This window comes from Podarcis melisellensis (assembly GCF_964234715.1).
Source record: "Podarcis melisellensis genome assembly, chromosome: 1".
Lineage (NCBI taxonomy): Eukaryota > Metazoa > Chordata > Lepidosauria > Squamata > Lacertidae > Podarcis > Podarcis melisellensis.
In genome coordinates, this window is record NC_138528.1 from 76,185,591 (window position 1) to 76,213,590 (window position 28,000).

Sequence of the window (28,000 nt, forward strand, 5' to 3'; positions counted from 1 at the left end):
TATGTATTCTGTGCCTTGGAGCAAACTCAAAGGGACCTTGGGCCCACCAATAAAATATTTGAGGGGATTGCCCTCTCCCAAGTTGATGGGCATTGTCATTCAAATGGTGTGTGTGCTCTGCATCTTGTGATCAATTATTTGGGGAGGGCTTACCTCCCCCTCCATTTTATTCAAGGTGGCATCCCTGCTTCTGTGAAATGAGCCAAACTCTTTGCCTAATGTTCAGATGGTTTCAGCTTCTTCAAATAATTCAACCCCCTACAGTCAGTGGAGTGTCGGGAGATTATTGACATACATAATATACTTTGTGAGCTAAAATGAATATTCTCTGCAAATGAAAACACACAAACTGGTGTTATGTCATTACCTCACATGAAGTTAGTCAATCTCTAGTTTCTCCCCTTTGTACTTTTTAGGATCAACAGGCAAAATCCTTCCTGAAAGAATGATTACTTCCTGGTTCTCTAAAGAAAAAGTGACAGCATTTATAGAGACTATTTTTTTCCTTGCTAGTCCTATTTTCTCTTACTAGGCAACCCATGCAAGCTAAGCTATAACTTGTTCACTGCAGTAATCTGATGGCTAACTTCATATTATGTAGAATAGTAATTAATATATAAACAAATAAATATAAAAGCCATGCTAATCTTTTGTGATAAAGAGAAATATGTCTGATAGCACCAAAAGGAGCTCAGGGTAATGTATGATAAGAGATAAAACAAGATTTATCAACAAATGATAACTAATTAAAACACAGATCGGTTTCAGCTGTGAGTTATTAAAAGCAACAAAATATTATTCTGTAAAGGGAGGGTAAACAAAAATGTCTTCAACTGGTGTCTGAATATAAAAAAAGAGGAAGCCAAATGTAAGTCCAGGGAGAGGGCATTCCAAAGGCAGAGTAGCACCACAAAGGAGACTGTTACACATTCCTGGGCAACAAAGCCTTGTAAAGATCACCAGCAGAACCTTGTCTTTGCCTCCCAGTCTCAGGTACTGAATCAACTGGTATTGGAGGAGGCGCTCCTGCAGATACTTGGCTCCTGTCTGCAACTGGTACTTTACTGCACTAATCTTGAATGCATTTGGCACCCCAAACCTATCATTGTGGCTGGGGCAACCCAGTCAGATGGGTGGGGTACAAATAATACAAATCTTGTTGAGACTATTCTCCATGTAGTTTGGACCAGTTTGATGATGACACAGAATCCCAGTATTCTACCAACGGAGTCTTTGGATGCTAAGAAGACAGTGCACATGTTTTTGAAAGCTTCTATGAGCAGGCAAGCAGATGATCATTTTTTCCATGCCTTTGAATTTGAGAACAAATCAATAAAAGGAATCAATAGAACGTGTTTCCTGCTCCAGAGAAGTTGCCCCATGCGAGTCAGAAAAAGCCTTGGTATGAAATTAACCTCATACATAAATTCTGCTTTTAAATGATTAGTTAAGCAGACAGTAATAGTCAATGTGCTGCTTCTCAATTCTGTTCCTGATTTCTCATTAAAAAGGTAAATAAAGGTCCTGCTGGATCAAGTCAAAGGTCCATATAGCTGAACTTTCTGTTTCCAGGTAAGTCTCCCTGGGGGAGCCAATGCAGAAAAGGCCTCTGCAGCTGGTGCTTGTGGCTATTTAGAGGCTGCCTAACCCTTCCTCCTCCCAGCCCTGCGTCTGCTCCGACTCCGCCTGCTTTGTTTCGGGCGCTGGAGGGATCCACCCTTGCTGCTGCTGCCGCCTTCAAGGCCTCGCACCCGCTTCCCCGCTCTGGCGGAGGGAGGAACCGCCCTGCCCCGCAGTGACGCCCCACCTGACTGTGGCCCATCTCCCTCAGCTGCGGCCGCCTCACAGGGGCCGCGCGCGTCATGGCGCCTGCGCAAGCGCAGCCTGGCGTAGCGGAGCGGGGATAGGCCTCTCTGCTTGCATTCCAGGCGCTGCTGGGCTTCCCCACCTCCGCCGGCCCGGGAGCGCATGAGAAGGCGGCCGCCGCCTGCTTCCTCTTTCCCGCGGGGAGGCTCCGCGGACGCCGACGCTGCCACCATGTCGGAGAGGCTCAGCAAGCCGACGTGCCTCATCGTGGCCAGCGCGGCCGCAGCAGGTGAGAGCGAGCTCGGGCAGGCGGGCGCCCCTCTGAGCTTTTGATCTCCTCGGCTCGCCCTGAGGCGGAGACGGAGCGGGGCTTCTGCTGGGAGGACCCGGGGGTGGCGGGATGGAGGCGCCCGAGGGAGGCTGCGGGGAGCCAACCCACGCCAGCGGCATTCCCATTTCTGCAGGGCGGGGCGAGGTCACCTTGTCACTTCTCTATTGTTATCATCATTGTTGTTGTCCGTCGCGTAAGAGTTGTAGGAGCCCTGGCAAAATAAACAATTTAAAATAAAATAAAATTGCAACCCTAAACAGGAGAAGGGAGGCCGGGCCTGCCTTCCTGCACAAGCAAACATGACAATCCTTTTTTTTTTTTGTATTGTAACAATCCGGAACACCTGCCATACTCTCATTCTGGTACTTTTAGTCTCCGATACGAGCCTGAAATCCTTACTCATATTGTACGAATTGTGCCTGAAGCTGTCTTGTTGAGATTGCCCCTTACACACCACACCATACTGTACATTGAAAATGCTCTTATGCCACCTTAAACACTCGGGGAGGATCCTGGGAACTGCAGTTTGTTAAAAGATTCTGGGGATTGAAGTTCCTTTGTAAAGTCAGCCACCATAAGAGACTGGAGTTCTCTGTGTCTGTTAAAGTGGTTTCGGGATACTTTGAATGTATGGTGTGGATGCAGCCTACTTAATAATGCTCCCTGCCTGGAGCTCTGCTTCCCCTTTTTTTACTTTTATGATGTGGCTTTTTCTTATTGCATAGCTCTCCTGCTGCATGAAATAGTTTGTCACAATTCTTCTCTCCTGGAGTTGTAAAACTGATTAGATGTTGATGTAATTGCTTGTCTGTTTGGGGCAGCTACCAGCATCCTAAGCTGGTTGTCTTTTTCAATACTATTATGAATGTTGTGTATTATTAAAATGCTCCTTATAGGAGAAAAATGACCACCAGAAATAGTAGATTAGTACTGTGAAAAATGTGCACTTGAAAACAAACGAAATATGCATTTTTTTTAATTCCTGTTCTCCAGGGGTATCTGCTGATTCCTTCCTTCACTCTTTTACCCTGGCAAGCTCTGCTTTCAATCTACAGGTTGCTACTCCAGGGGTAGGTAAAAAATGTTAATACTTAACTGTGGATATTGTTGCAGTAAATTTCAGATAGTAGTGTTAGGCTCATTTAAAACAAACGGAACTTTCAAAAATCCATGAGGTTTATTCCTCGACCAGTGAAGATCATTTTTTTGTCTCTGAAACAATTGTTGAGGGAGCTGCATCGCAGAGCAAGCAGCTCATACCTCAAAATCACATGTGTCGGTGGGAGGATTGGGTGAAGGGATTGGGCTCCAAAGATACATTCCACACAAAAACTTTCAGAATAAAGAGGTGGCCCTGGGTGCTGGTTGGAAGTGCATTAGGTTCCATAAATGCATGGTGTTCTGCTGCCGGGTATATTGCCTTGTGACATGAGGGAAGAATGCACAAACAGTCCTTGGCTGCTGATTCTTTTTTCTTTGTAGCAGGAAGTAATTTTCATCCCCTGCTACAGAAATTGGAGCCTTACTTTCAAGAGCCAAATGTGGCTCCCCAGGAGGCCATTGGGACTCTCCCCAGGTCATACTCCTTCATAGACTTGCTTTGCGCCCTCTTTGAGTGTCTTGCCTAACTGGAATATGTCCTTCAAATCTGAAAATGTTTCTTGCTTATCTGGACAGAGGCATGGGCATCCATGGTGTGTGTGTGTGTGTGTGTGTGTTGTGTGTGATGAGACAAAAAGTACAGGTACTTTTATCCTCACTTTTTGTACAAAATTAGCCTACTGTACTTCCTGCTTTGAGTGTTTTACTCACATTCTCCCTGATAAATACCTGCAGATGCCCATGAATACAAGAGTGTGTGTAGAAACTAGCATACTGCACAAACCTATATTCTTAATATTTGATCTCCCCACTTTTGCCTCTGGCCCTGCACTCCACTGGCATGCAGCCTCCAGAAGGTAGCTCAGGTGGAAATGTGGCTTTTGCATTGAAGTTCTCCATCCCTGTACTGTTATCTTACCCGAGAGCCCTAGCCTGCTCTCTCCTCTCCCTACCTGAGGGGTGAGGGTGTCTTTCCACCATCAGATTCTACATCAGATTCTGACTTTGGAAAGAGACAGGGCAGTAAATATAGGTCTTTTAAGCGGAAACTATTAGTTTTAGGCTGTGTTATTTGGGAAAGGGAGAGGCATAGGTTTGAGCTGCAGTGCTGTTCATATGTGTAGCTTTGTGCATGTTTTACAAAATCAGAACCACTTGTTTGCATATGAATTGTCTATCTTATTTCAGTCAATCACCAATAAATGGTATGTCTTTAAAAAATGGGTGCGCTTATCAAGTCTTGCCATGTATAAACTCTTGCATTTAACTAGTCTTTCCTCACATATTTTCATTAATTGAGCTTTGAACAATGATTCTGCTAGGGAAAGTCAATTGATTTCACTGGTGTTAATGAAGCAAACATGCGTTGGATCCAGGACTTCCGAATGAAATCTTACGCAAATCCTGCCAAGCTGGAATCAACTGATGGTGAGGTATCTTTTAACTTGCAACTCAGGCAGGGTCTGTTCTCTGTGCAGAAACTGTTCTTATCTACACAGTATAGCGTTCCTTGCTGCCAACTCTGTCAAACTTAAGCACTCGTTGATTTTAAATGTGATTGTTGAGCATGTGCTGAGAATGATGCTATTACTGTTTCTTTTGCATTTTTAGCAATGATTTAGATAGAAAGTTTTTTTTTCTGTTTGCCACAATCTCAAGACCTCTCTTGTATTTGTGACAGAGAGCATTCAGATATGATAGGGAACTATGGTTTCCTTCTAGGGACGCGGGTGGCGCTGTGGGTAAAACCTCAGCACCTAGGACTTGCCGATCGTCAGGTCGGCGGTTCGAATCCCCGTGGTGGGGTGCGCTCCCGTTGCTCGGTCCCAGTGCCTGCCAACCTAGCAGTTCGAAAGCACCCCCAGGTGCAAGTAGATAAATAGGGACTGCTTACTAGCGGGAAGGTAAACGGGGTTTCCGTGTGCTGCGCTGGCTCGCCAGATGCAGCTTGTCACGCTGGCCACGTGACCCGGAAGTGTCTTCGGACAGCGCTGACCCCCGGCCTCTTAAGCGAGATGGGCGCACAACCCTAGAGTTGGACACGACTGGCCTGTACAGGCAGGGGTACCTTTACCTTTACCTTTATGGTTTCCTTCTACGACAGTAAACCACGGCAGATCTTTGGCTCACACATTCCTTCCTCCACTCCTTTGCATCCAAGAAGAAATGGAAAGGTAGCACTTTCACTTTTAAACTGACAGCAGTTTCCTGTGATATCTAAGCTTGGCGAACTATGGTTTATTTCAACTGTAACTTGTGATAACAAACCAGGATCAAGGATTGGTTTGGGATCCTGGCTTGTTTTCAAACATTGTTCAGCTCCCTGAGGGAACTGTGGTTAGTTTAAAATATTTTTGCACCATGGTTGCAAAGGAAATGGTGATGGGAGGGTGCCTTAAACCCAAGGCTCACCATGGTTTCCCATTGCATCTGAATTGACATTTTCCTGCCAGTGATCTACCAGATCACTTTGGGGAGGAACAAGACCTGAAATAGGAGCATAAATCCTCGTAAGGCAGCCCCCTCCATAATGTTGCCTCTCATTTTTATTTGATGGGCAATTGGTTTGTCTGTAGTTTTCAGACGCAAACATGACCATGAGCAGTTTTCAGACATTCTGTCCTGTTTCAGTGTGACCTTAAAACAGAAAACATTGGGGCGAAAGGGAATCTAGCCTGCTCTTAATAGTTTCGGAGTGTGGTCAATAGAGCCCATTCCAATATTTTCTTGAACAGGCCCCTTCCAATTACCCCATAATGAAGAATCATTCCTGCGTGCACTTAGAGATAGTGTTGCTGTGGGAACAAAGCTGCCCATGAAAGGGACACAGTGGGGAAGGAGAGCAGCAACTATTCTTTTGAAGTCAGCTGCAGGGTTGTTTCCAAAGCTGTCCTCTTGCACCTTGTTGCACCCTGGAGGCTGTGGTTGGTTTGGAGTAATGGCTCTACCCCTCATTCCAGGTATGGTAATCCCCTTGATGGGCAGAACAGGGAAAAGGTGGAACAACTCTTCACACCTTCAAAATCACACCTGCCGTTGGAGCAGGCAAAGTAAGAGCCAGGTCACTGGGGGCAATGAATATGGGAGAGGGGTCATACATGTATTTGTAGAAAGGCACTGTGCCTGTAGTGCCAACTCCAGGAATACTGGTTTGGGGGAATGAAGGGGAAGGCAAAGGCCATTATTAGGAGAGCAAGGATTTAATTTGCACATTATAGGACTTCAGTGACTAAAAGCTGGGGGAGTGAATGGGGTTGCATGAAATATTTTGGTGTGTACCCGCTAACACATGGAGTCATCTCTGCCAGCCTGTCAACCTTGATAAACCTTTAGCTGGTTTTGAAATAAACAGAACTTGCAAGTGTCGTAAGCTTCTTTGCTGCTTCTTCCTCCCTAGGTGCCAGATACCATGCTTTGTTGATTCCAGACTGTCCTGGTGCCATGGTGGATCTGGCAAACAGTGGTTACTTAGCTAGAATATTGCAGCATTTCAGCTCTGAAAACAGTAAGTAAACCTCCTTGGGGATTTATGCTTTATTCTGTACACTTTGTGCATCTTAGACTGGGAAGCATATAAACTGCTAAGACTAATTAAGATCTCTCTTCCTGGTAGGGGTGAACATCCAGGAGGCCTTAAGGAAAATTTTGATAATGTGGATACAGTAGCAAACTAGTGCAAACTCAGTTCAGTAACATAAGAACAATTGTAGCCAGTTTAGAACCTAACATTGTGGATGTGCATCGCTTAACCTACAAATACCAACACTGAACTTCTTTCCACTTCTTTTTTACACAGCCCCTCCCTCCAGCAATGTTTGCTATCAGTCAAATCTCAGTCATTCTGAGTGGTTCAGATTTGGAGAACCTGTGGCCCTCGAAATATTGTTGTGATTATAGTTCCAACATCTCTGTTCATTGGTCATGCTGGCTGGGGCTAATAGGAGTTGGACTGCATCACAGAAATACCTGAAGTCAGTTAGATGGGAAGAATATTTTGTAGCATAACTGAACTTCTTGGGGGGGGAAAGCAGTTGTAATTTTTCTGAATAGGGATTTTTAGATGACGCTGTTTTTCTTTGTAGAACCCATATGTGCTGTTGGACATGGAGCTGCCGCCTTATGCTGTGCCACAAATGAGGACAAATCCTGGGTATTTCAGGAATACAGCTTAACAGGAGTAGGTGCAGTATGTTTAAGCAAATCACGACTTTTCATATATCACTCTTCTAAAACTCAAGTTTCTGTTCCGATGAGTCCCGTAAGAAGTAGCCTTTGTCTTCATTTTATATGTGGATTTCCCCTTGGGCTTCCCAGATTGCAACCACAGATCTGCTCCAAGCCTTTTATAGTAGTCTGTTTTCAGTGAAGCCAAGCACATATTTACTGGCGTTTAATTCAGGGTCACTGCAAGGTGAAATGACTGATAAAGTTGTATTTATTTACTTTAAAAAAGAAATAGCCAAAAGACTCCTCAAAGCAATTTAGAAAAATAATCTCAATAAGATCACAGTATAATCAATACAAACATAGCCATATGCATTTTGTAGTTTTAACTACTAATTGTGAGGGAAACCATGTACTTAAATTTTCTGTTGACGTGCCAGCAGTGGGATAGAAAGGTGCATGTTTACTGAAATAACTATTTTATGCTCAAGTATAAAAGGAGTGTTATGAATTATTGCAGGGATAGGCTCACTTCAGCCTTGTTTTTTCTCCCCTCCCTTTAAAATTAAGTCCTGTGACCCACTAATGTGTTTTGTGTGGTTTGATCCTGAGTCTTGGTTAGGAACTGCTTGTCTAGATCAGACCAAGGTCAACCTAGTCCTGTATTTTTGCAAGAATCTAGTCAAGGTGTTGGGTAGCCCACTGAAAACAGCATCTTCCTCTACGTGTTTTGTGACATATTTATTTTCTTGTATCTTCCAGCCCTGTGTGTATGAACTAATAAGACTGCCTAGTTTTGCCAGTTTGCCTATTATCTTTGAGGACTTTGCAAAAGATTCTGGAGCTATCTATAGCGGTATGTCATTTAAGGCTCTGTTCCCACAGGTTTTTAATCAGTAGTTGATTAAGTAAATGTGATCAAGAAATGCTTGGGCTGTACTGTATTAATGCAAAATCTAATGCAGATGTAAGAACTTAAAAATGGAAGTTAGAAAGTGCTTGTCAAAATTTCTCATTAAAACATTCAGCAACACGGAAGCTATAACAGCCCAGCATTCCATAGTAAATCTCCCAACCTTGGAGATTTCAGTCTTTGCCACTGACCATCTCAGAAATGAAGTCAAGCTTGTTCATGAGTGGAATCTGAATGCCCTGCTGGAGAGCCCTCTAGTGGTCCTTAATGTTGTTGCAGGCAGAAGTTAAGATCCACTGTGTTCTTATATACCCTCAGCATGCTCTTGCACACAATTGTACACTATTTTAAAATATTAATAGGAAAATTTCATTCTATTTGTTTCAAACACTAAGGAGAGGGGAAGACAAGCACAAGAGTCACTGTGGCTCACATGCAATAATCTAAATCATAATCTGAGCCTGGCCAATGTTATAGATATCCCTATAATTGCTTGGGTTTTACAAGTCACAAAGGACAATAAAAATGGTTTGCAAGAGATTGAAAAAACAACAACAAATCAACTTATTAGGAAGATGAAATTAAACCGATAAACAGCAGTAAAGACTTGTGTATAGTTTTTCTTAAGTGTCAGAGAAATGGAGGTTGTAGTATGTAAATTAAGACATGAATATTTTCTCCCAATACAGCCAGCAAAGCAGATGCAGTGCATGTTGTATTGGACAGACACCTTGTCACTGGACAGAATGAAAATTCTACAGTTGCAGCTGTCCAGAACCTTATTTTTCTTTGCAATGGCAGGTAAGAAAAGGTGGGGTAAGTTTCAGTAAAATTTTGTGCCACTGCCGACATAGCCCTTCAGTTCTGGAGTATTCTAGCTAATGTCTGTATGTCTGAGAGGGGGAGACTAGTTTTATATTAAGAATTAAAATTTTATTTGGTTACAGCTAGCCAAACTCAATCTTCAAAGAAAAAATGAATCTATATTAAAGGCTAATGGGGTAGCAGTATGTAGTTTCATTTTTTAAAATAACCTGGTCAATGATGGATAAATAGATGAAGCAGATATCTGATACTTAGCTGCATGGTTTATTTCTAGCAAATTATTACTGTAGTTTAGATGTGAGCTGTTTACAGTAATCTAACTATTATGTTCTACTTTCATTCAGCAGAAAATGATGGTGCTCTTTGTAAATGGGATGAATACAGAAGAAGTCTTCGACTTTGAGAAATGGAAAGGAGAATGCTGCACATTTGTAAGGATGGGGACTGTAAATCATGTGGTAAAAACCTTAATTGAACTATGTTTTCCTGCTTTTTTGAAAAACATTGTTCCATCTTGTGTTAATACAGACTCTTAAAAGCCTGGTTGAAAATTAACATGAAAAATCATGGTTTGCAGCTCTGTCAACAGCTGAACACCTGAATTAGATATTTTTGAAGCTATTACTTTGTTAGTTATCCATGTGTCCAAATCCTCATTCTTGTGCAGGACTATATGGTATTATGTTATCGTTAATTGCCGCAACTGTAAACTAACAATACAAAGTAAAGTATTTGTTACACTTTCACCTAGGAGTTTTGAGTTTGACAGCAGGTGCTAAAAAGACTGCTGTATTGAGATTACCTGAAAGTTAAAATAAGCTTCAGTTCAGTAAGCTACAAAAATTATTCTAGATAATGTCAACTCAACTTTTTTTTTTAAGGCAAAGACCATGAAGATTCTTATAAAGTGGAAATACAACAATTGAATGGAAAGGCATTTGGTCTTGTGGCTGTGGTATGTGTGCTGGTTGGTTCGCTTAATGCTTTTAAAGATAATTTTATTTAGTTTTTTTGTACCACCCATGATTGTACAAGTCCATTTTTTTATAACCACAGAAGTTAGAGAAGCTGTTGAAGTTGGACTCAATAAATATAATTTCACCCTCTTAAAAGTTTGTAGTGTAAGGACTTTTGCCTGTAGCTGATCAGAATTGTAATAGGCAACATCTAGAAGGCTTCAAATTGGCAAAGGCTGGTTTGAAGTAACATGTAATATAGCTGTTTCACAAAATGATTAGACAAATGCTCTTCTTAGCCGCTAGTAGCAGCTTGGCCATGTTTTTTGTGAAATTAATTTTAATTTACCTGTTAAGGCTGGCTTAGGTATTGTAAACCATGTATAGGACTACAGGGCAGAATTCTAATCATACAATATTCTGGCACTATACCAAGCCACCATTTGAATTTCCAAACATGAAGTTTACACTACAGCTACGTACCTAAGTGCTGCATTCCTAAGAGATCAAATTCTGATCAATTCAGACATCAAATCATGATTACAATTACAGTTTGCAAGTCTCACTTCAAACCATAATTGGAGATCCTTAATCATTGCTTATTCAAGTTCATTTGGTACAGCTAGGTTAGTAATCATAATTGTATGTAAGGAAACAAACATCTTGCTTAGTGCTATGACTCCATCCATAGGAATAAAGTCTTCAGCTATTTTGATGAGAATTCTTCAACACACTTCCTGCATTATGGTAAGTGTAGGCAAGATCAACTTATCCTTTCTACGAAGTAGGAATGAAACATCATACCTATTACTTAGTACAAATACGTGAAAGCATTGTTGTACCACAATAATTTTATTATTACCACTACCACCATCATTTTGAAGGGAAACCCTTCCAGTCAATTGGTCCTTTAGTCATCTGCAACTCCCCCCACAGCAGTATCAATTTTGATATACAAAAGTGCCAAACACACTGAGAATATGTTAAGTTTGCAAAATCATATAAAAAGCCTGGAATACAGAAAATCCATTCATATGCAGCTTGTACAGCCATACATCTTCCAAGAAGTTTGGCATGCCTACTTTCCATTTGCAGCATTGAACATTCGTTCCTAAGAGAAGAAGAAAAAATTCAAGCATTTAACAGAAGGCAAATCATATGAAACGTCCAGAAAATAGTTTCACATGTGTCAGTTTTGAACTTGTATAATTGAAAAACAATATGGATTAGGCTTTAATAGATCTCATCAATTTAATACTGATTTTATCAACATTTTACACTGCTTTATATAATAAAGCACTGTTTAAATTCAGTATTCTATATGGATATTGACAGTTCTAAACAATAATGCTAATCTCTAATATCAGTTAGTCTTATGGAATTATCATGTTTTAATCTTCTCCATTGGTGAACAGTTAGAAATGAAACTGAAACAGAAGCTGCAAATAAGCCACATTCTTATATGACCTAATGTATAGCAGACTGTAAGAAGATAAAACCCTTTTAAATAATGTTACCTTTATCATCTGCTCCAATTTAACTGCATCAGCAGCAAACTTTCTGATTCCATCAGACAACTTCTCCACAGCCATTTGGTCCTCATTATGGAGCCAACGGAATGTCTTCTCATCCAGATGGATCTTCTTCAGGTCAGATGCTTGAGCTGAAATGAAGAATGCACAAAGCTACTGAATCTTAGAAATCTAGCAGGCTATTTGGATAGAACAGCTCTTAATGGGTGCGGAGTCCTTTTCACAAAATCACTAAATACTAAGACAGCAATTGCTGCTGCTCAACTTTGCACAGCACCCACAGCAATGTTTATTCTGAACTCTTACAGAAATCAACCAGCTGTACAGAGTTCATAGTATGTATTTTTGTGTTTTTATATTGCAAACTACCCTGTGATCCTCAGATGAAGTACAATATAGAAAAAATTAATAAAAAAATAATAATAGTGTTGTACTTTAAGCTCCACAGTAGGTTCAGCAACCTAGGTACAAGAGCAAACATGCTGATCTAAAAACTATTTTGGATATTTGATTATCAAAAAGATGAGTTGACAACAGTACTTCTCTAATAGTTACACACAAGGCCAGAGCCTTTAGATATATTTACTCCAACTCCCATCTGCTCTTATCCAGAGAATACACTTGTTCAACAGGAGAAAGTTTAGAATAAAAGATTACAAAAAACCCCACATTCTCCATGTCAGCTCTGGGGTCTATTAGATTAAAGGTAAAGGTAAAGGTACCCCTGCCCGTACGGGCCAGTCGTGTCCGACTCTGGGGTTGTGCGCCCATCTTGCTTAAGAGGCCGGGGGCCAGTGCTGTCCGAAGACACTTCCAGGTCACGTGGCCAGCGTGAAAAGCTGCATCTGGCGAGCCAGCGCAGCACACGGAACACCATTTACCTTCCCGCTAGTAAGCGGTCCCTATTTATCTACTTGCACCCGGGGGTGCTTTCGAACTGCTAGGTTGGCAGGCGCTGGGACCGAGCAACGGGAGCGCACCCCGCCGCGGGGATTCAAACCGCCGACCTGACGATCGGCAAGTCCTAGGCGCTGAGGTTTTACCCACAGCGCCACCCATGTCCCTAAATCTATTAGATTACAATCCCTCTGATGCTGGAGTCTACATGGAGCCACAGCCCCTTAAATGCTTCAAAGAAATATATGGTGATAAGGAATACCTTAACTGATTTACCCTGTTAGGTAGAAGTCAACCCTTAAACACATGAAGGACATTGTAATGAAAAACTGTTGGATTGTCACCCTAGTTAATCATCCTTAGTAAAATAATTTGCAAGACTATCACACACAATATATAAAAGAAGACAACCTACCATCTTTGACACTGAGCATCGGGGTTAGCTTGCTGGTATCTTTACTGAGCTCTCCCAGCAGCTTTGGTGAAATGGTGAGAAAGTCACAACCAGTCAGTGCTTTGATTTCTCCAGTGTTTCGAAATGAAGCTCCCATCACAATAGTTTTATAGCCAAACTTTTTGTAGTAATGGTAGATTTTAGTGACACTTTTCACACCTATAAAAGAATATGGAGTAGGGTTTTTTTTAAAAAAAAGAATACTAATTAAAATTACTTAGCCTTGAAGAAACTCTCAAGACCTCAACTCTTTAAAAAAACCAACTTCCCCTTAAAAAACTAAGCATTTAGGCTTGAGTGTGTTAAAATCTTAATATGTTTGGGCTTGAGTGTGTTAAAATCTTAATATGTTTGTCACAGTCAATCAATTACCTGGGTCTTCTGATGGCTCGTATGTCTTCTTGTCTGTATTTGCTACATGCCAATCCAGAATACGCCCCACAAAAGGAGAAATGAGGGTGACTCCTGCTTCTGCACAGGCAACAGCCTGAGCAAAGGAAAACAGCAAGGTCAAGTTGCAGTGGATCCCATGCTGCTCTTCCAGAACCCTGTTAAAAGACACAGCCTTAGAAGAGAATTGCTCCCCCCACCAACTATAATTATACTGCTGGAAAAAAGGAATAACAAAATTTACTACATACATACATTTTCAAATTACTAACTTTTAGAAATTTTTGGTTTGTCAGTATTTACCCCACAAAAAACAATCTCCCGCTCTGACAATCTAGTTTCATATCAGAAACTGAATTACAGGTGATTTAGTCTGCATAGGAGCAGGCACCTGAAAATAAGAGGTGACTGCTTAGTATTAGATGATATTGCATCTATACTGCATTAACGCATAACGTAGAAACTTACTTGGCAGCCTGAATGCCCTCCCATGTTGATGACAGCTTGATAAGGATGCGATCTTTACTAATTCCTGCTTCTTTATAAAGATCTATGAAGTGTCTGGCCTTCTTCACCATGCCTTCCTTGTCAAAAGACAACCTTTAAACCAAAGATTTTTTTTTTAAATGTGCAAGCATTCATCTTTGTTTTTTTATGTTTACTGTATAGTATTTCTCCATTAATCATGGGTAGTAGCTCATGGTAGTAGGTAGAAAATCATTTGGCATTAATGTGTTTAAGCTTGAAGTGTTACAAATCTATTGGTTTGTATTTATGTGGAGAGGTGACCTTAGCGCATAACTGGACTTGTGACCAGGTTCTTGTTAAAAGATTTGTTATTTTGGAAAAAGAAACAAATGGTGCCTCTTTGAATTTTCTGGGATTTCCTCTGTCCAGCTAAACAGAACTTTTAACACAAAAATACTGAGAAGAATAATTTGTCAAGTCAGCACTTACTCTTATGTGGCAATGTCTATTTCGCTGTTTATACCCATATTAGGAGAACATCTTTACAATGTGTGTACTCATGGCAATATGGTGTGCAGGCACCTTTCTACTAATTCTAGTATGTATGTATGTATGTATGTATGTATGTATGTATGTATGTATTAAATTACACCCCCGCTTTCCTAAAAATAAAAGTGGCTAGCATAATAAAAGCAAAACAAAAAAGTTAAGCACATATTCTATAAAAGCAATAGCATAAATAAGATCACCAACATAAATAACAAACAGCTTAGGACAGGGCTGGCAAGCATCTTATTCACAAAGGCCTTTCTTTAAAAAACACCTCCAAGAGCTTCACCACACGGCAGAAGATCATGGTGGTGGTGAAGACATGAGCAAGAACTCCAGAGCTTAGGCATGATTACCGAGAAGGCCCTCCTCCCATTAGTCCCAACAAGGAATTATGCCAAGATTGATTACACGAGAGGGCCTCAGCTGAGGAACTGATGAGCAGCCGGGTTCCTTTATTTTAAGGCAGAGACCTAGAAGGCAATTCAGGAGACACACACCTTGCATCTACTTCTGTGGACACACGGCCAGGTATCCTCTTCAGTATTTCTGCCCCAAACAATATAAAAAGCTTGTCACAAGCATTTTTAACTTGGTCATCTTCTGACCTGGAAATAAACGATCACAAGAGAGAATAATGAATATCCAGGAAAAAGAATGATTATGTGATGATAATGTCCCCCCAAAATTGGCCACAGCTCAATTGGGAATGGCTAATTGTTTGAACTATGGTTTAGTCTTGGTTTCTGATAGCCATAACCTTTTCTTGGAGGGAGATGACATGCCGTTAAATTACAATACAGGAGGGCCAGAAGAAAATACACAATGGTACCATCATGAGGGGTCATAGCTGCCAAGTCTGAATATGAATACATTCACCCACCATGTTCCCTTTGACAAAATACTAATGGACTTACCCACCAAGTTTCCTCCCATATGCAATAGCATCTTCCACCAGTTGCTGGTAGGATGGCATCTGAGCTGCAGCAAGTATCAAGGAAGGGTTGGTGGTAGCATCCAGAGGCTTATACTCCTCAATAGCTATGGGAGACAAAAGCAATCAGAAAAAAAACCTTTGTTGGCTAGCATGACAATTTATTTTAAAGATGGGATAGGGTGGAGTAAACCTAGCTAATTTGCTATTCCAGAAGCATAATTTTGTTAATAACAATTAAGCAGATGCCAAGTTTGGGAATCAATTAGTCAGATTGCTGTTCAAAGCGTGACTGAACCCCACAGTGACTAAGAATTGGAAGCTCAAATGGCAAACATGAGCTGTACCACTTTTAGACTGCAGGTAGGGCATCATATGCCAGAATGCTTCTCCATATAAAAAACATAGCAAACAATTCTATGCCTTGTTCAGGACCATTTGGTATACCAGTCTAAAGGCACAACCCTGACTCCCAAATACACCAACTAGGATAAGTTAGGATGTGGTGTATCTCCCTAGGCCCCAGCTGAGCTAGTGTAAATAATTCACTTTGGTGTAAATACTTGCACCAGGCAGAGGGAAATCCCTGTTAGCATAGGTCTTGAAAATATCAAAGACAATAGTGAGGTGTGTGTCAAGGGCACAGAATGGACAAAGAGGGAAGAGGAATGAACAAAGTTCTGTTGCTCCATCCCTTCAGTGGTCCTGCCCACAGGAAACAGGTGGCGCTGTGGTCTAAACCACTGAGCCTCTTGGGCTTGCTGATTGGAAGGTTGGCAGTTTGAATACCTGTGACTGTATGAGCTCCTGTTGATCTGTCCCAGCTCCTGCCAGCCTAGCAGTTCAAAAGCACACCAGTGCAAGGAGATAAACAGGTACCACTGCAACGTGAAGGTAAATGGCATTTCCGTGCGCTCTGGCTTCTGTCAAAGTCCTCCGTGCACCAGTAGCTGTTTAGTCATGCTGGCCACATGACCCAGAAAGCTGTCTGTGGACAAACACCAGCTCTCTTGGCTTGAAAGTGAGATGAGCCCTGCACCCCATAGTTGCCTTTGACTGGACTTAACCATCCTTTTTACCTTACCTGCCCACAGAACTCATGCAATTTACACACAGGTATAACAAACTTCATATTCGCCACATAGGAACCAACGTAAGGACAGAAAATGAAGGTTTATACTGTTTCCCTACCATCTTGTCTCCCCCTAGCAAGGACCAGTTAACTTACGTAAGAGATACAGCCAGTATATCTGATGTGTGTCATTCATTACCTAGAGTACTTGGTTAGGTCTATTCTTCCCAACTGGCATCTATGGAATTATTAGTTTTAGCACAATTTTGTTAATGATCACCATTTGTTCAGAACATAGAGAAAGCAGTTGGGCTAGTGCTTATTTTTCTCTCAAGCATTTGGATATGAACATCCTTGAGAATCAAAATTAAGACCAACAATGAAGAAGTCAAAGTTATGCAAACTGCTCAGTTTATGAACTTCCTTATTTTTGAAGAATGAGGAAGTATTACTTCCTTCATCTCCTCTTCCCCTACCTTAATACTGCATGCCATTTCCCATTTTCTGTAATATTTTATCACTCACAGATCCAGAATTCTGGCTTATACTGCATATTAGTATGCACTTTATAGTATGTAATCCTTCAGACATGTGAATGTAGAATCTAAATGCTTGATCCAACTCCTTAAATCAAGGAACAAAAATGCTTACTCATTGCAAGCTAAAGTAAACAATGTTCCACCCACTATTCATACCGCTTTGTAGCATTTCAGTTTTATTTCAGACAATAGTTATGCAGCACAACACCCAAGATTAACAAAGCAAAGTTGAACTTTGATTTTTGAAGAGCTAATCCATTTTAAAGCAGAAGGGTCTTATAGTTTAGATATGGAACAACTTTAGTCTTGTGCAGTTAATGATCTGATTTCCATCACACTAAGTCAGAGGTCACCCACATTTTTTGGACTTAGTGGGCACACTGTGAATTTGGAGAATGTGCTGGGAGCACCAGTCACAAAACGAGCCACTGCACTAAGCCAACCTTTGGACAGCTTGACCCAGCAGCAAAAAGGACCAGAGGAGTGAAGTGGCTGTAAGTTCCTCTCCAGGATCCAACACACTCATGTACTTGGCCTGAGCCATGATGTGACACAGCACATGTAAACCAAGCCAGTGAAGCCACTACATAGTAATTGAATCCCTGTGGTCTACCACAATATTTTGAATGTATAAAGCAGGAGTGTATTCTTACAACCTGTTTACAAAAGAAAGATATATACAGTACAAGAAACCCAGCTAAAACTTTGCTACTGGTCCATTACTGGATCAGTTTACCTTCTACCCAACCCTCTTATTGTTGTTCATCTATGTGAAAGGAACGGTATACAGAAAAATGGTCTATAGATTTCCTAAATACTAGCTCAAGTGTTTACTTTTAATGAATAAAGTAGGGAACTATGTGAAGTCTGATGGGTCTCCTAGAGTATGTAAAGCACATCTTCGAAGACACCCCCTTCCCTTCCCAAGTCGGGTAAGAATGTACAAGTCCAGAACTGATACCTGGCTAGATGGGGGCAAATAACTAGAAGCTGAATCTTTACAAGACAAAGATTCCATGGCTGGGTGGCTTCCAGGTGCAGGAAACAGGCAGACTGGATGGGGTTGCACTCCCCTAAAAAAAGTAGATGCATAGTCTCGCGGTGCTTGTAGAACCATCATTGATGGAGACACCCAAGTGCCCCCCAAAGCCAGCAACCTTTTACTAACTTTTGACTGATGCACCAGCTATGGCCACATGCTGGTAAGCTCAAGGATGGATAACTGTAACATGCTCTGTATGCAGCTGCTCCTTAAACTGGTGAAACCATTTTGAAAATCTGAAGGCAACAACACACTTACTAGAAGGATGTGTTTCACATGTGAAACTACAGCTGGGTGTAACTGAAGGATAGTCATTGTAATCCGAAATGCCTTTGTACTGATAATCATCTCCAAATTACCCTAAGGACATGCCAGTTTTCTCGCCAAAGTTGCACAAGAGGCATCACAATAATGCAATATGTCCATCAACCTTTGTGACATTCTTAGCTATGTTATGCAACATTTACTGGATGAACACAGCAGCCCTCAAGCACAAAATTAGTTTTCTGTGATTGACAAATAAGTTACGGTACCCTCACCAGAAAAAGGCTACACACAATTCTGCCCATTTTGGAAGTGAGTTATTTGACAAGGCTAATTTCAATATCCCTGACACTATACATATTCAGTAGCAATGCAGGTCTAGTTTTGTTTCTGCACCTTAAGCCACTTCCTTCATTTTCCATAATGCTTCAAATTTGAAAATACATTGTGAAACGTTTCTTATTCGTTATAATGAAACGTTAACAAATTACAGCAACACAACACAGGGAATCTCCTGTCCCAGAATTTCTTATTCATAATTTTCAGGATTTTCTCCATTCTGCATTTGCCAATTCAGTAATCATTAGCAGGATGCAGTAACCTGTTCAGTAACAGAAGATTTCAATGTCTTTCATTAGACTATTTACAAAATACACCTTGTCTGTTTAGCTCAGCTTTTATTTTGGGCTGTGCATACTTGCTATAAAAAGGGCAAGGCTGCATTTAAGCAATTTAAATTCTGAATCAAGAAATGTTGCATTTGGCAAACAGTTCTAATTTCTATACAGCAAAGTAGTGGAATGCATACAACTCTGCCTTCAGTTATAGAATAATAATAATAATAATAATAATAATAATAATAATAATAATTTATTTATACCCCGCCCATCTGGCCGGGCTTCCCCAGCCACTCTGGGTGGCTTCCCAAAAAATATTAAAATACTGTAATACATCAAGCATGGATGCATTCAGATTAACTTCATTTAAAAACTTATTTCATTACTGAAGCAATTTTTATCAGAAACTATATTTTCTGTTAATGAACAGCATACTTCATTACAACAGGCAAGAACTGAGTTGGGATTTGCAGAAAGTCATAGTGAGCGCTGGGACAAGAACCTGCATCACAGCATCCCAGTACAACCTGCAGTTCATTGACTTGATTTAGTCAATTCAAGCAACAGGCTTTAACTTTTAGACTTGGAGCTGGTGCCCAGTGTACCTCGGCTACGAGTGATCGCCGAAAAAGGGAAGTACTGTAATTATTAAACTCTGGCCCAGCGTGTCGCCACTAGAGGAGAAAGGATTACCGTATATCCAAGCAAGTCGTTCTTAACAGTAGTCCTACTGAAATCACTGGCTCTTTTATTATGTTGCTAGCTTTGGCTACTTTTAAAAATATTTAATTTATACTGCATTGCTCTTCGACATAATTCAGTTTAGCAGAATTTAATGAAGATCTTGGCTCAGCAACTGCTTCCTCCACTCTCAGAGCTAAACTGAGTCTACGGACTGCCTGCTTCCAACAATCTGAAGGCTGCAACAGCACCTACTAAAACGCAAGTGCAAGCCTTCCGTGAGCGAGTCCATTTCAGATGTGCATGAAGTTTGCAAGAACCGAAATAAATCCAGACACGCGCATCGCCCGCCCTAACTTTGACTCTGCCGTCTCGGGTTAGGCAGCTATGGTAGCAACCACCGAACAACTAATATGCTCCTAAACAAATGATCGAAGGCAAGCGGCAGACTATGGGAGGGAGGGAGCCACTTTGCCGGATTTCACTCAGGGACGCAAACCCAAAAGGGATGCAGCAGCTGAACCTATGCCCTTTCCACGACCCTTTGAGCAGCAGCGGCGGCCCGGCGTTGTTGCCTCCTCCCCGCGGAAGCAGCGCCGCCGGCTTGGCCAAGAAAGCCTCGTTAATCCAATTTGCTTCAGCTGCGTCTCCCCTTCCCGCCCGACGCCATTAGCCGGTTTCCCAGCACCCGAGGCGGAACTCTTGCACCCAAAGAAGCAGAGCGAGAGCCGGCGCGTCTGCGCGGGACCGACGGCTACCGCCGCGCACCCGGCTCCTCCGAGGCATGGAAGCTGCTGAAGCAGCCTCGGAGACCCCGCTGGCTCAGCCACCGCCCCCTCCTCCCTCTCGCCGCCCTCACCGTGGAAGTCCCCTGTGTCGGCCACCACCGTGGTGTGCTGCTTGAGCTGCTCCAAGGCCGACTCCATCTTCTGCCTCTTCACTGGGGAAACCGACATGGTCCACCTGCGCCTCGCGAGACCCTTTATATATTGTGCGCCCTTCGACGGAAGCGTTGGCAAGGGGCGCGCGCACTTCTTCCGCCCTTCCTCTCTCGCGGCACTCAAGGGCTGCGCGTGACCGGCGGCGCCCGAGGCGGCTTCTGCGCGCGGGGGCTACAGGCAGGGGCGGGGTCAAGAAGAGGCGCCTGCGCCGCGGCCGAACGGGTTTCTCCCATTCTCTTCAGCCCGCCTCCTCGAGAAAAGAGAACCAACTAAGTCGGAAGGAGGTTGCGCAAAGGGCTCGAGTGGAAAGCGCGGGCGAGAGGCCGGGCAGCATTGCTTCAAGGTCTGCAGCCAATCGCGGGCAGCGGCTGACCGTAGGACGAGCGAATGGAGGCCGCGTGAGGAGAGGGAAGCAGCCAATCGCAGGAGGGGGAGGAGGCGGCGGCGGAGAATGGAAAAAGCGGCTGCTCTCTCTGTGTGTGCTGTTTCGTCTGGGACACGTGAAGGCTCACAGCGTTCAAAAGTAGTTAAAGGAGGTGGAAGGTGGTGGATGATCTGTCAGCGTAGCTCCTGGAGTGCTCGCCTTGTTTTTCTCCTGCGACAGCCTGATCGCGGCTCACTTGTAGCATGCGCCACACCCACCCACACCTAGAATATCATGAATTATTTAGGGTAATTTCGGAATTAAAATAAATAATACGAAGCCTGAGAGTCTTATGAAGCTTGCTAATAGTCCTAGGCATTTTTTTTAAAAAACATACATTAAAACTTAATTTTCTAGCCCTTTTCACTGCAAAATCATGAATTATCTTCTAAAGCTAATTTATCTTTCAGAAACACTCAGTAGACCAACTACCTAGGCGTCTGAGCTGCGCGCGCGTGTGTGAACTAGACGTTAAACACGTATGAACACAGACGTTTACTCTGTACTCAAGGGCCTGCAAGGGAGAAGTTATGTGCTTTAAATGAATGGCTTGGATCGGCCTAACATCACTGGAATCAATGTCCCTGATTATTATGCCGCCTTCTCCCTCCCACTGACTTCACCCCTCCTGCCTAAGTACAAGGAACTGGTAGTTCTTGAAAGGACATGTGTAAAGAATTACAAATCTCTGTAGGCTCGTTCTGGCAGTTGCCTGAACATGCAGGCACTGAAAGTGAAAAATAAGTGGCAAGCTTTGCCACTAACATCCTTGTGTACACCACCCACCCACCCACCCACAGTGCCTACTCAAATTGCATTGCATGCAAATAGACTTCTCTGCACAATCTTCCCTGCAGACTTCCTTGTGCAACACAAGGTGAAGGCTGAGAACTGAGAAGGGGTAGAATGAGCATGCTGGAGATAGGGCTTGCTTGTGCGCCCTGTTAGGGAAATTACAGGGGGGGGGCACATCTTCAAAGTTAAATATTACAAATATTATGCCTGAATATATCCTTCCAACTTGACAGCTCAGGGAAGTCACCTAGCTTTAAAAATAATATAAAATCATCTCCTTTCCCAGTTCCCCCATTCCAAAGCTATTTTCCCCTTGCAAAAGGACTCCAGGAAGTTCTCAGAGGTGACAATTGCTGGGCTCATTGTTAGCCAAAGGAAGCCAAATCTCATCACCTGACTGGCCTCAGGCTCCAGACATGCAAAGGAACTTCTATTGTACTTTTGGGTGGTGGGTACTTAAGACATATTTGTCTATGCTAATCTTATACCTGAGTCTTGCCCCGCCATGTCTGCTTATGCTAATCTTGTACCAAGGACTTGTCTGGACATATTTGCCAAGGTTAATCCCTCCCCTTCAAACTGTATTCTGGGATGTGGTGGGAAAGTTTTAAAAGTCTTTGTCACCCCATCCTCGGGGTTCAAAATTTGCTCTTTGAACCTATTGCGCAATAAACTTTGGTCTACAGCTATTTGCTCCAGTTGGCTGGACTCCTTCCTTTATTCCGCAGGGACCCGCGGGCTCTGCCCGACGAGCTGGGTGACTGAGCAGCCTCACACCTAGATTTTTTCCCTAACAGCCCCACCCATCTACACTTTTTGAGTGTTCACCTGAACACACCATTGACCTGTGAGACTGCATGTCTTAGTTTTACTGCACAAGCATCCAACCCCTTCAATTCTGCGATTCACTGTACATAATATTGCTTGAGGTCTTTCCTGCTTGCATTAGAACTTCTCTACCCCCAAGAAGCCACTAGATCAGAAGCAAGTGTGATAGGAATTTTGAGGTCTTAGATATATGGTAATGTTCATAATTACACGTACATAGATCAGCACAGGAAGACAGACCTGAAGCCATTTTGATTCCTAAACTGAGCAAATGTTTCTCTGCATGGTCAAAGTGGAAAAGCCTCCCCATTGTCTTTTCCTTCACAAATCCTGTCTTAAGGGTATGTCTGTGTTTGAATGGGGTGTGAACCTGTGACCTGGCCCAGGAACTAAGTATTTATCACTACAAAAGAATGGCCAGGCTCCCCAGGCAATCCAATCAAGTAACCTGCCAGACAGGAGATAAACAAGGACAAGAGATAAACAACATTTAAATTTCTGTTTAGAACGCCTTTTCTGTGATGTAGGTATCATGTATCTGAGGGGTGGTCTTAGGTTACACCCCTTCTGAGATGTATGTATTATGTTTCTGGGGGTGGTCTTGATCTACAGGGTGGCAATTTCAAAAGTCTTTATAAGGCCTTGCACAACATTTTTCTGGGTCCTCCTCCTTTCCTGCGTGTGAGGGAAGCATCCTGTTGCAACAGATCAATAAAGATCAAGCTTACTAGCTGCTTTGCTTCTCAATATTCTCTGGTTGGCCTCTGTTATTTTCTCCTACCAATAGGGAACCTATGTAAGGACTCTATATGGGCTCTTGGATACCCCATAAGGAAAAAGGGCAATTTTTGTTTACAACACAAGCAAACCACAGTAGCACTGAAACTGCTGCACTGCATTAAGTTCTTATAGGCAATAGTGTACATCACCAGATTATCACCTGATAAAGTCAGCTGTTGTGTACAGATGATCTGATGAAATAAGTGGTAGCTTACAAGAGCCCATGGAATAAGAAATTAGCTTGCTTGAACTATCCTGTAACTACATGTGTAAAATCTACACCAGCTACAGTGTACATTCCCTTTCAACTTTCTTGTTTACATTAACCTGGCACAAATGTGCAGGGAAAGCTCAAAGAAGCATTTTGTACAGTGTTCTGGATTAATTACCCAATCTTGTGCTTCTGGTTTGTGCAATACATGAATAGCAAATGGCCATTTAGTCAGATTTTCCCTTTCAGGAAAATCCAGTAAGTTAAACAAAAACACAAAAACCATTGCCAATGTCCCATTGGCAATATCTCAACGACATGTTTACAGTATTTAGTCCCAGCCCAGAAGCACCTTCTTAGTAAGCTGTTGCCCCCATTTATAAGCAGCACTCTCAGAAACACTCAGTAATGCAGGTGCCTCCTAGACAACTAAGACAATTAGACACTAAGACTAATGGCTAATTCCACCCAAGTGGGAAACATGCACATGGATTAGCTTATAAGTACAACTAAACATTTTTGTAGGTTCAAATATTGTGCAGCATTAATCTAGCAACTGGAATAAAGGGTGCAATTTTAAACTACAAATTTGACACATGTTTAGAAATAAACACAAACCATGGGTAAATTGTCTTTTAATTTTTCAGCCATCTTGCCACCCCCGTTTACAGTACATACATACAGTTCAGCATCATTAATCAAGTCATGTTTGGTTGAACAAATACGTCTAAGCCCGCAAAGATAAAGGTATTTTCCATTAGATATGCAGCAAATAGTCCCAGTTAAGTCAACATGGTTTATCAAAAGCAGTCACCAAGTCAATGGTTGGTCCACTGACTTGTCTGAGATAGGACTATTCTATGGCTGTATCTGTGGCCACAGTAGTGTTACCAAATGGGTCTACCAGCAGTATACCCAATAATATGTTCACCACAGATTTAACAGAATTAGAATGTCCACTTCTATTAATGTTAGCCATTGTTAACACACGTTAAAATATTAGAACAGAGCAATTTATTAATTTCTTATATTTGTATCTCACCCTTCAGGGAGCTCAGACGTGGTTTTGTTTTACTTTGCTAGACTTTCATTACTGCCACTCTCTATAACAAGCAGTTTGCTTGCTTGATCATCTCTGTAAGTCTGTTAAACAAAAATAAGTGCATATTCTGCTAAGGATATACTTGCCAGCTTCCATACATAATATAAACTTTATACTAGCTCTGATTTTTAACATGTTAAATTATCTATGCGCAGCTACCATTAAAATATATAATGTGAACATCATTTTCATCTAGTTATACCTTCATGAGTTTTTGTTCTTAAGAACCTTGACTACATTTTATGTACAGATAATCTAAATCCACTGTGGCTAATGTACAAATAATAGTAATCGATGAAGGAACATAAAGCAGTTATGTGTGTATTTCCTAAAGGCTTGGTCCTGCAAAATTCTCCAGGCATGCAAAGGAATCGAGCTTCTTTAATGACAGTATAATGGGGCTGTTCATACCATGTACAGGCTACATGTTGCAAGTCTTTGTAGGAATCAGCTATAGGTTAAATACATTTGCAGTTTCAGACTTCAAAAGTCTAATTAAAAGAGTATGTAGCAGTCATTTTTGTACATACAAGTTTGTCAGGCTTCTATTTCCAGATGTACTCCTAGACATTAAAGCTTAAATAAAGTTTTATTGACCACCACCATCACCAGCTATTGTTACAGATTGTGGTCGCATGTTAACTGCACACTTTACAATGCTGGGGTAAGTAGTTTCCCAGCAAGTGTGGGAGAAAAGTATAGTCGACCATCCCCTATAATATGTACAGAACAAGGACAAAGCATCTGAGAGCCACTGCTGCTGTGGGGTTTGGCTTATATCTAATTGTCCAAAGGTGATAATTGGCTATAAAAGGGAGCAGTGTGGCATCTGCATCTTAGCATGATGAACTGACTGCAAACTCTGTTACTATCAAACTGCAGCATGAAACTGACTAAGAATTATAAAAATATAATTTGGGGTGCCTTTATATTGTCTTAGGGGTTCCAGGCAGGTACAGCATGTACTGCATGAACTTTCTCACCTTTGTCTTCTTCATCATATGGACTGAAAACTTTTTATTTAATGGAAATTTCAATTCATTACAATATTCCCTAGACATGAATGGGTGGTATTCAGGTAAATGCACAAGTGGAATGATTATTAGTTGCATGGCGGGACTTCCCATCTCCCTTGCAGCCCTAACCCTTTGTGCCATCCCCCAATATGTTCCGGAAGGTTGGGGAAAACCCAGAGCAGATTTAGGGGGTGCATGGGAAGGGAGAGGAAGGAAAGTACCACTGTGCAAGTGGAAGTTGTTCTGCTCATGGAAAGCGCTGCTAAGTGCTACATTGACTACAACCCAATTTGTCTAATAGGCCATATAATCTGCAAATTGGATAGTTGGATGCTTTGAGGATGGTGAATGCACATCAGGTTGAAATTAAATCTCATATTTTCCATCGTCTTTTGATTGGTTATAATCAACTGGGTAATGCTGTAGCTCATAAGGATGAGTGCAAAGACTTTTAACCTATTAACTATTACACAGTTAATAGGTTACCATAAAGGAAATTTGAATATGCATCCATTTGCCATTCTTTTCAGCTCCACTTCTTTCTTGAAAACAATAGTCTTATATAGTACAGGGGGAGAGAGAAAGTTGTCCCAACTCTTGCATTTAGTAACTAGCTATTACAATTCATCTACAAGTTGCAAAAGGTCATTCTTCACTGTAAGGCCTGTTCTAGGTCCTGCTTAGTAATGGGTGAAATAATGGGAAGCACAAAATGTAAAGACTCTAGGTTTCTAATATCAATCAGTGAGAAAAGGCATCTGATGAATATATATGTATACAGTGCTAAAGACCAATTCCAATGTGATCCACACTGCTGACATTCCTTTTTTCATGATAGTTTGAATATTTAATTACCTAAACATCATGGATACTCCATCCCTTAAGGGTCACAATAGCACTGTGTGGGGTCTTTGCAATAATGGAGGCATTCAGAGTTAGTCCCAAATATGATGATGGAGAGTTAATGGTATGATGGGGTGGTGGGTGGGGAGGCAGGGACACCAATGCAACTGCTAGGCCAAAAGTTTATCAAAGGACTTCAGAATATGCATTTAGCTCATATTACAACTTTCCCTGGAGATACAGCAGTTAATGGTTAGGACATTAAAACTGCCCTCAGATAAACCGTGGCTATGTTTGGTACATGATGGCTTCCTGGTACCCTTTTGATGCCATATAAAAGCAGTGAATGCAGTTTAGAGCTAGGGAGGGAAAAAAGACAAGTTGGTTGCCAACTTCATTCTAGAAAAATCCAAAACCAACTTTAAATCACTTGCCTGCTAGTTGGTCATCATATTGTCTTGTGTTGGTTGTTGTTGCTGTTTTAAAATGTCACAACAGTGGCCCCGGAAGTAATCTCTCCCCTCCCCTCCCCTTCCCACGTTAGGCTAATCCAGGCTTTCTTGTGTTGTGTACAAAAACACAACTGAATGGTCAGCCGGCCTGTAGTTTTCAAAATACAGGGTCTCAGAACATCCTTATAGGCTTGTATCATTTCTGCCCCCAGCCCATTCTATGAGGCTTTTTGAAAGTAGTGAAGGGCCACACAGGAAGCTGACTGCCATAGATCATTTTGAGGCCATTTTGCTTCAATCCAGCCTTTGCTCAGAATGTCAGTTCCTATCCTTACCATGCTCTGAACTTCACGCACATAACATTTATGTATAAAATATAGAGATATAAAAATAATACTTCATACAATACTAGAACCTCTTTCCCAATGCATGCCACGTTAGTGAGGGAGCATGGCCTCACTAACAGTGCTTGAAGGAACAGTCAATCTAGATGGCAATTTACATTGCTTAGGTGCTGATTCCAGCAGTCTTTTTTCCATTTTTCTTTATTTTGCTCTCTTTCCCTTTTTGTTTTTTGTTGTTGTTTTTTTGCAAGTGTGTGTGGGGACAGTGTTGGGGTGGGGGGGATAAGAAGATAAAACTTAAATAGCAGAATCAATCCTTTCTTGGCGTCGTTTCATGATTTCTTGAAGCTCCGACTCCCCTCTGCTTTTCTGGAATAAAAGCAAAAGATAAAGAATGCAAACTTTTCAGTGACCTTTGAGTTACTATACATTTCTAATTTCTAATTTGAGTGACTTTGGTGAAAGATGAAAGGAAGGAACAGAGGTGAAAGCTCAGAGCTGTGACCTACAGAAGCTATTGTGCCTTAAACACTGAAGTTGTGGGTTTCGTATCTGTTTCTCAATAAAAACACTTGATAGATGTCACTGCAACATTTTGCACTAAAGCTAAGTCTTCTACACTTTGCTTAACTATAAAACTCCTGCACAACCAGCCAATTCTCCACTACTTCCCCACTTATTTCATCACTATTTTAGGGTCCATATTATGGTTGCCATTCCTCCAGCTTT

At 41.8% G+C, this 28,000-nt stretch overlaps 3 protein-coding genes across 5 annotated transcripts in view; 1 reads left to right on the forward strand and 2 right to left on the reverse strand.

Annotated features, from left to right (window-relative positions):
• Positions 1 to 1,836: 1,836 nt before the first annotated feature.
• On the forward strand, positions 1,837 to 10,252 carry GATD1 (glutamine amidotransferase class 1 domain containing 1). Of its 2 annotated transcripts, none has more exons than XM_081883504.1 (8): positions 1,837 to 2,095; positions 3,131 to 3,207; positions 4,561 to 4,666; positions 6,636 to 6,743; positions 7,321 to 7,415; positions 8,165 to 8,258; positions 9,005 to 9,116; positions 9,488 to 10,252. In XM_081883504.1, the coding sequence occupies exons 1-8, from the start codon at positions 1,969 to 1,971 to the stop codon at positions 9,492 to 9,494; spliced, it is 726 nt and encodes a 241-aa protein (XP_081739630.1). In that variant the 5' UTR covers positions 1,837 to 1,968; the 3' UTR covers positions 9,495 to 10,252. The 2 variants fall into 2 exon arrangements, with proteins under 2 accessions (XP_081739630.1, XP_081739629.1); XM_081883503.1 differs by having other exon boundaries at positions 1,843 to 2,095; positions 9,485 to 10,252.
• A 677-nt stretch (positions 10,253 to 10,929) lies between these two features.
• Positions 10,930 to 20,624, reverse strand: TALDO1 (transaldolase 1). The gene is made up of 8 exons (XM_081883502.1): positions 20,395 to 20,624; positions 15,304 to 15,427; positions 14,887 to 14,994; positions 13,838 to 13,969; positions 13,352 to 13,527; positions 12,941 to 13,138; positions 11,614 to 11,759; positions 10,930 to 11,207 (listed from the first exon to the last, which is right to left on the reverse strand). Exons 1-8 carry the CDS (start codon positions 20,489 to 20,491, stop codon positions 11,175 to 11,177), a joined length of 1,014 nt encoding a protein of 337 aa, XP_081739628.1. The 5' UTR covers positions 20,492 to 20,624; the 3' UTR covers positions 10,930 to 11,174.
• Positions 20,625 to 24,132: 3,508 nt separating this feature from the next.
• Positions 24,133 to 28,000, reverse strand: part of EPS8L2 (EPS8 signaling adaptor L2) — an 86,418-nt gene continuing 82,550 nt past the window's right edge. For both annotated transcript variants that reach the window (XM_081921156.1, XM_081921157.1), the window contains exon 21: positions 24,133 to 27,640. In XM_081921156.1, the coding sequence (XP_081777282.1) occupies positions 27,569 to 27,640 (72 nt within the window). In that variant the 3' untranslated portion in view covers positions 24,133 to 27,568. The remainder of the gene's footprint in view (positions 27,641 to 28,000) is intronic.

Coding starts and splice junctions, on each gene's coding strand:
- GATD1 (XM_081883503.1), top strand. CDS start 1,969: ATGAGAAGGCGGCCGCCGCCTGCTTCCTCTTTCCCGCGGGGAGGCTCC. Junction 4,667..6,635: donor CAAGCTGGAATCAACTGATG/GTGAGGTATCTT, acceptor CTTCCTCCCTAG/GTGCCAGATACCATGCTTTG. Junction 7,416..8,164: donor AGGAATACAGCTTAACAGGA/GTAGGTGCAGTA, acceptor TGTATCTTCCAG/CCCTGTGTGTATGAACTAAT.
- TALDO1 (XM_081883502.1), bottom strand. CDS start 20,491: ATGTCGGTTTCCCCAGTGAAGAGGCAGAAGATGGAGTCGGCCTTGGAG. Junction 13,970..14,886: donor TCCACAGAAGTAGATGCAAG/GTGTGTGTCTCC, acceptor TTTGGTTTAAAG/GTTGTCTTTTGACAAGGAAG. Junction 13,139..13,351: donor CGAGCCATCAGAAGACCCAG/GTAATTGATTGA, acceptor ATTCTTTTATAG/GTGTGAAAAGTGTCACTAAA.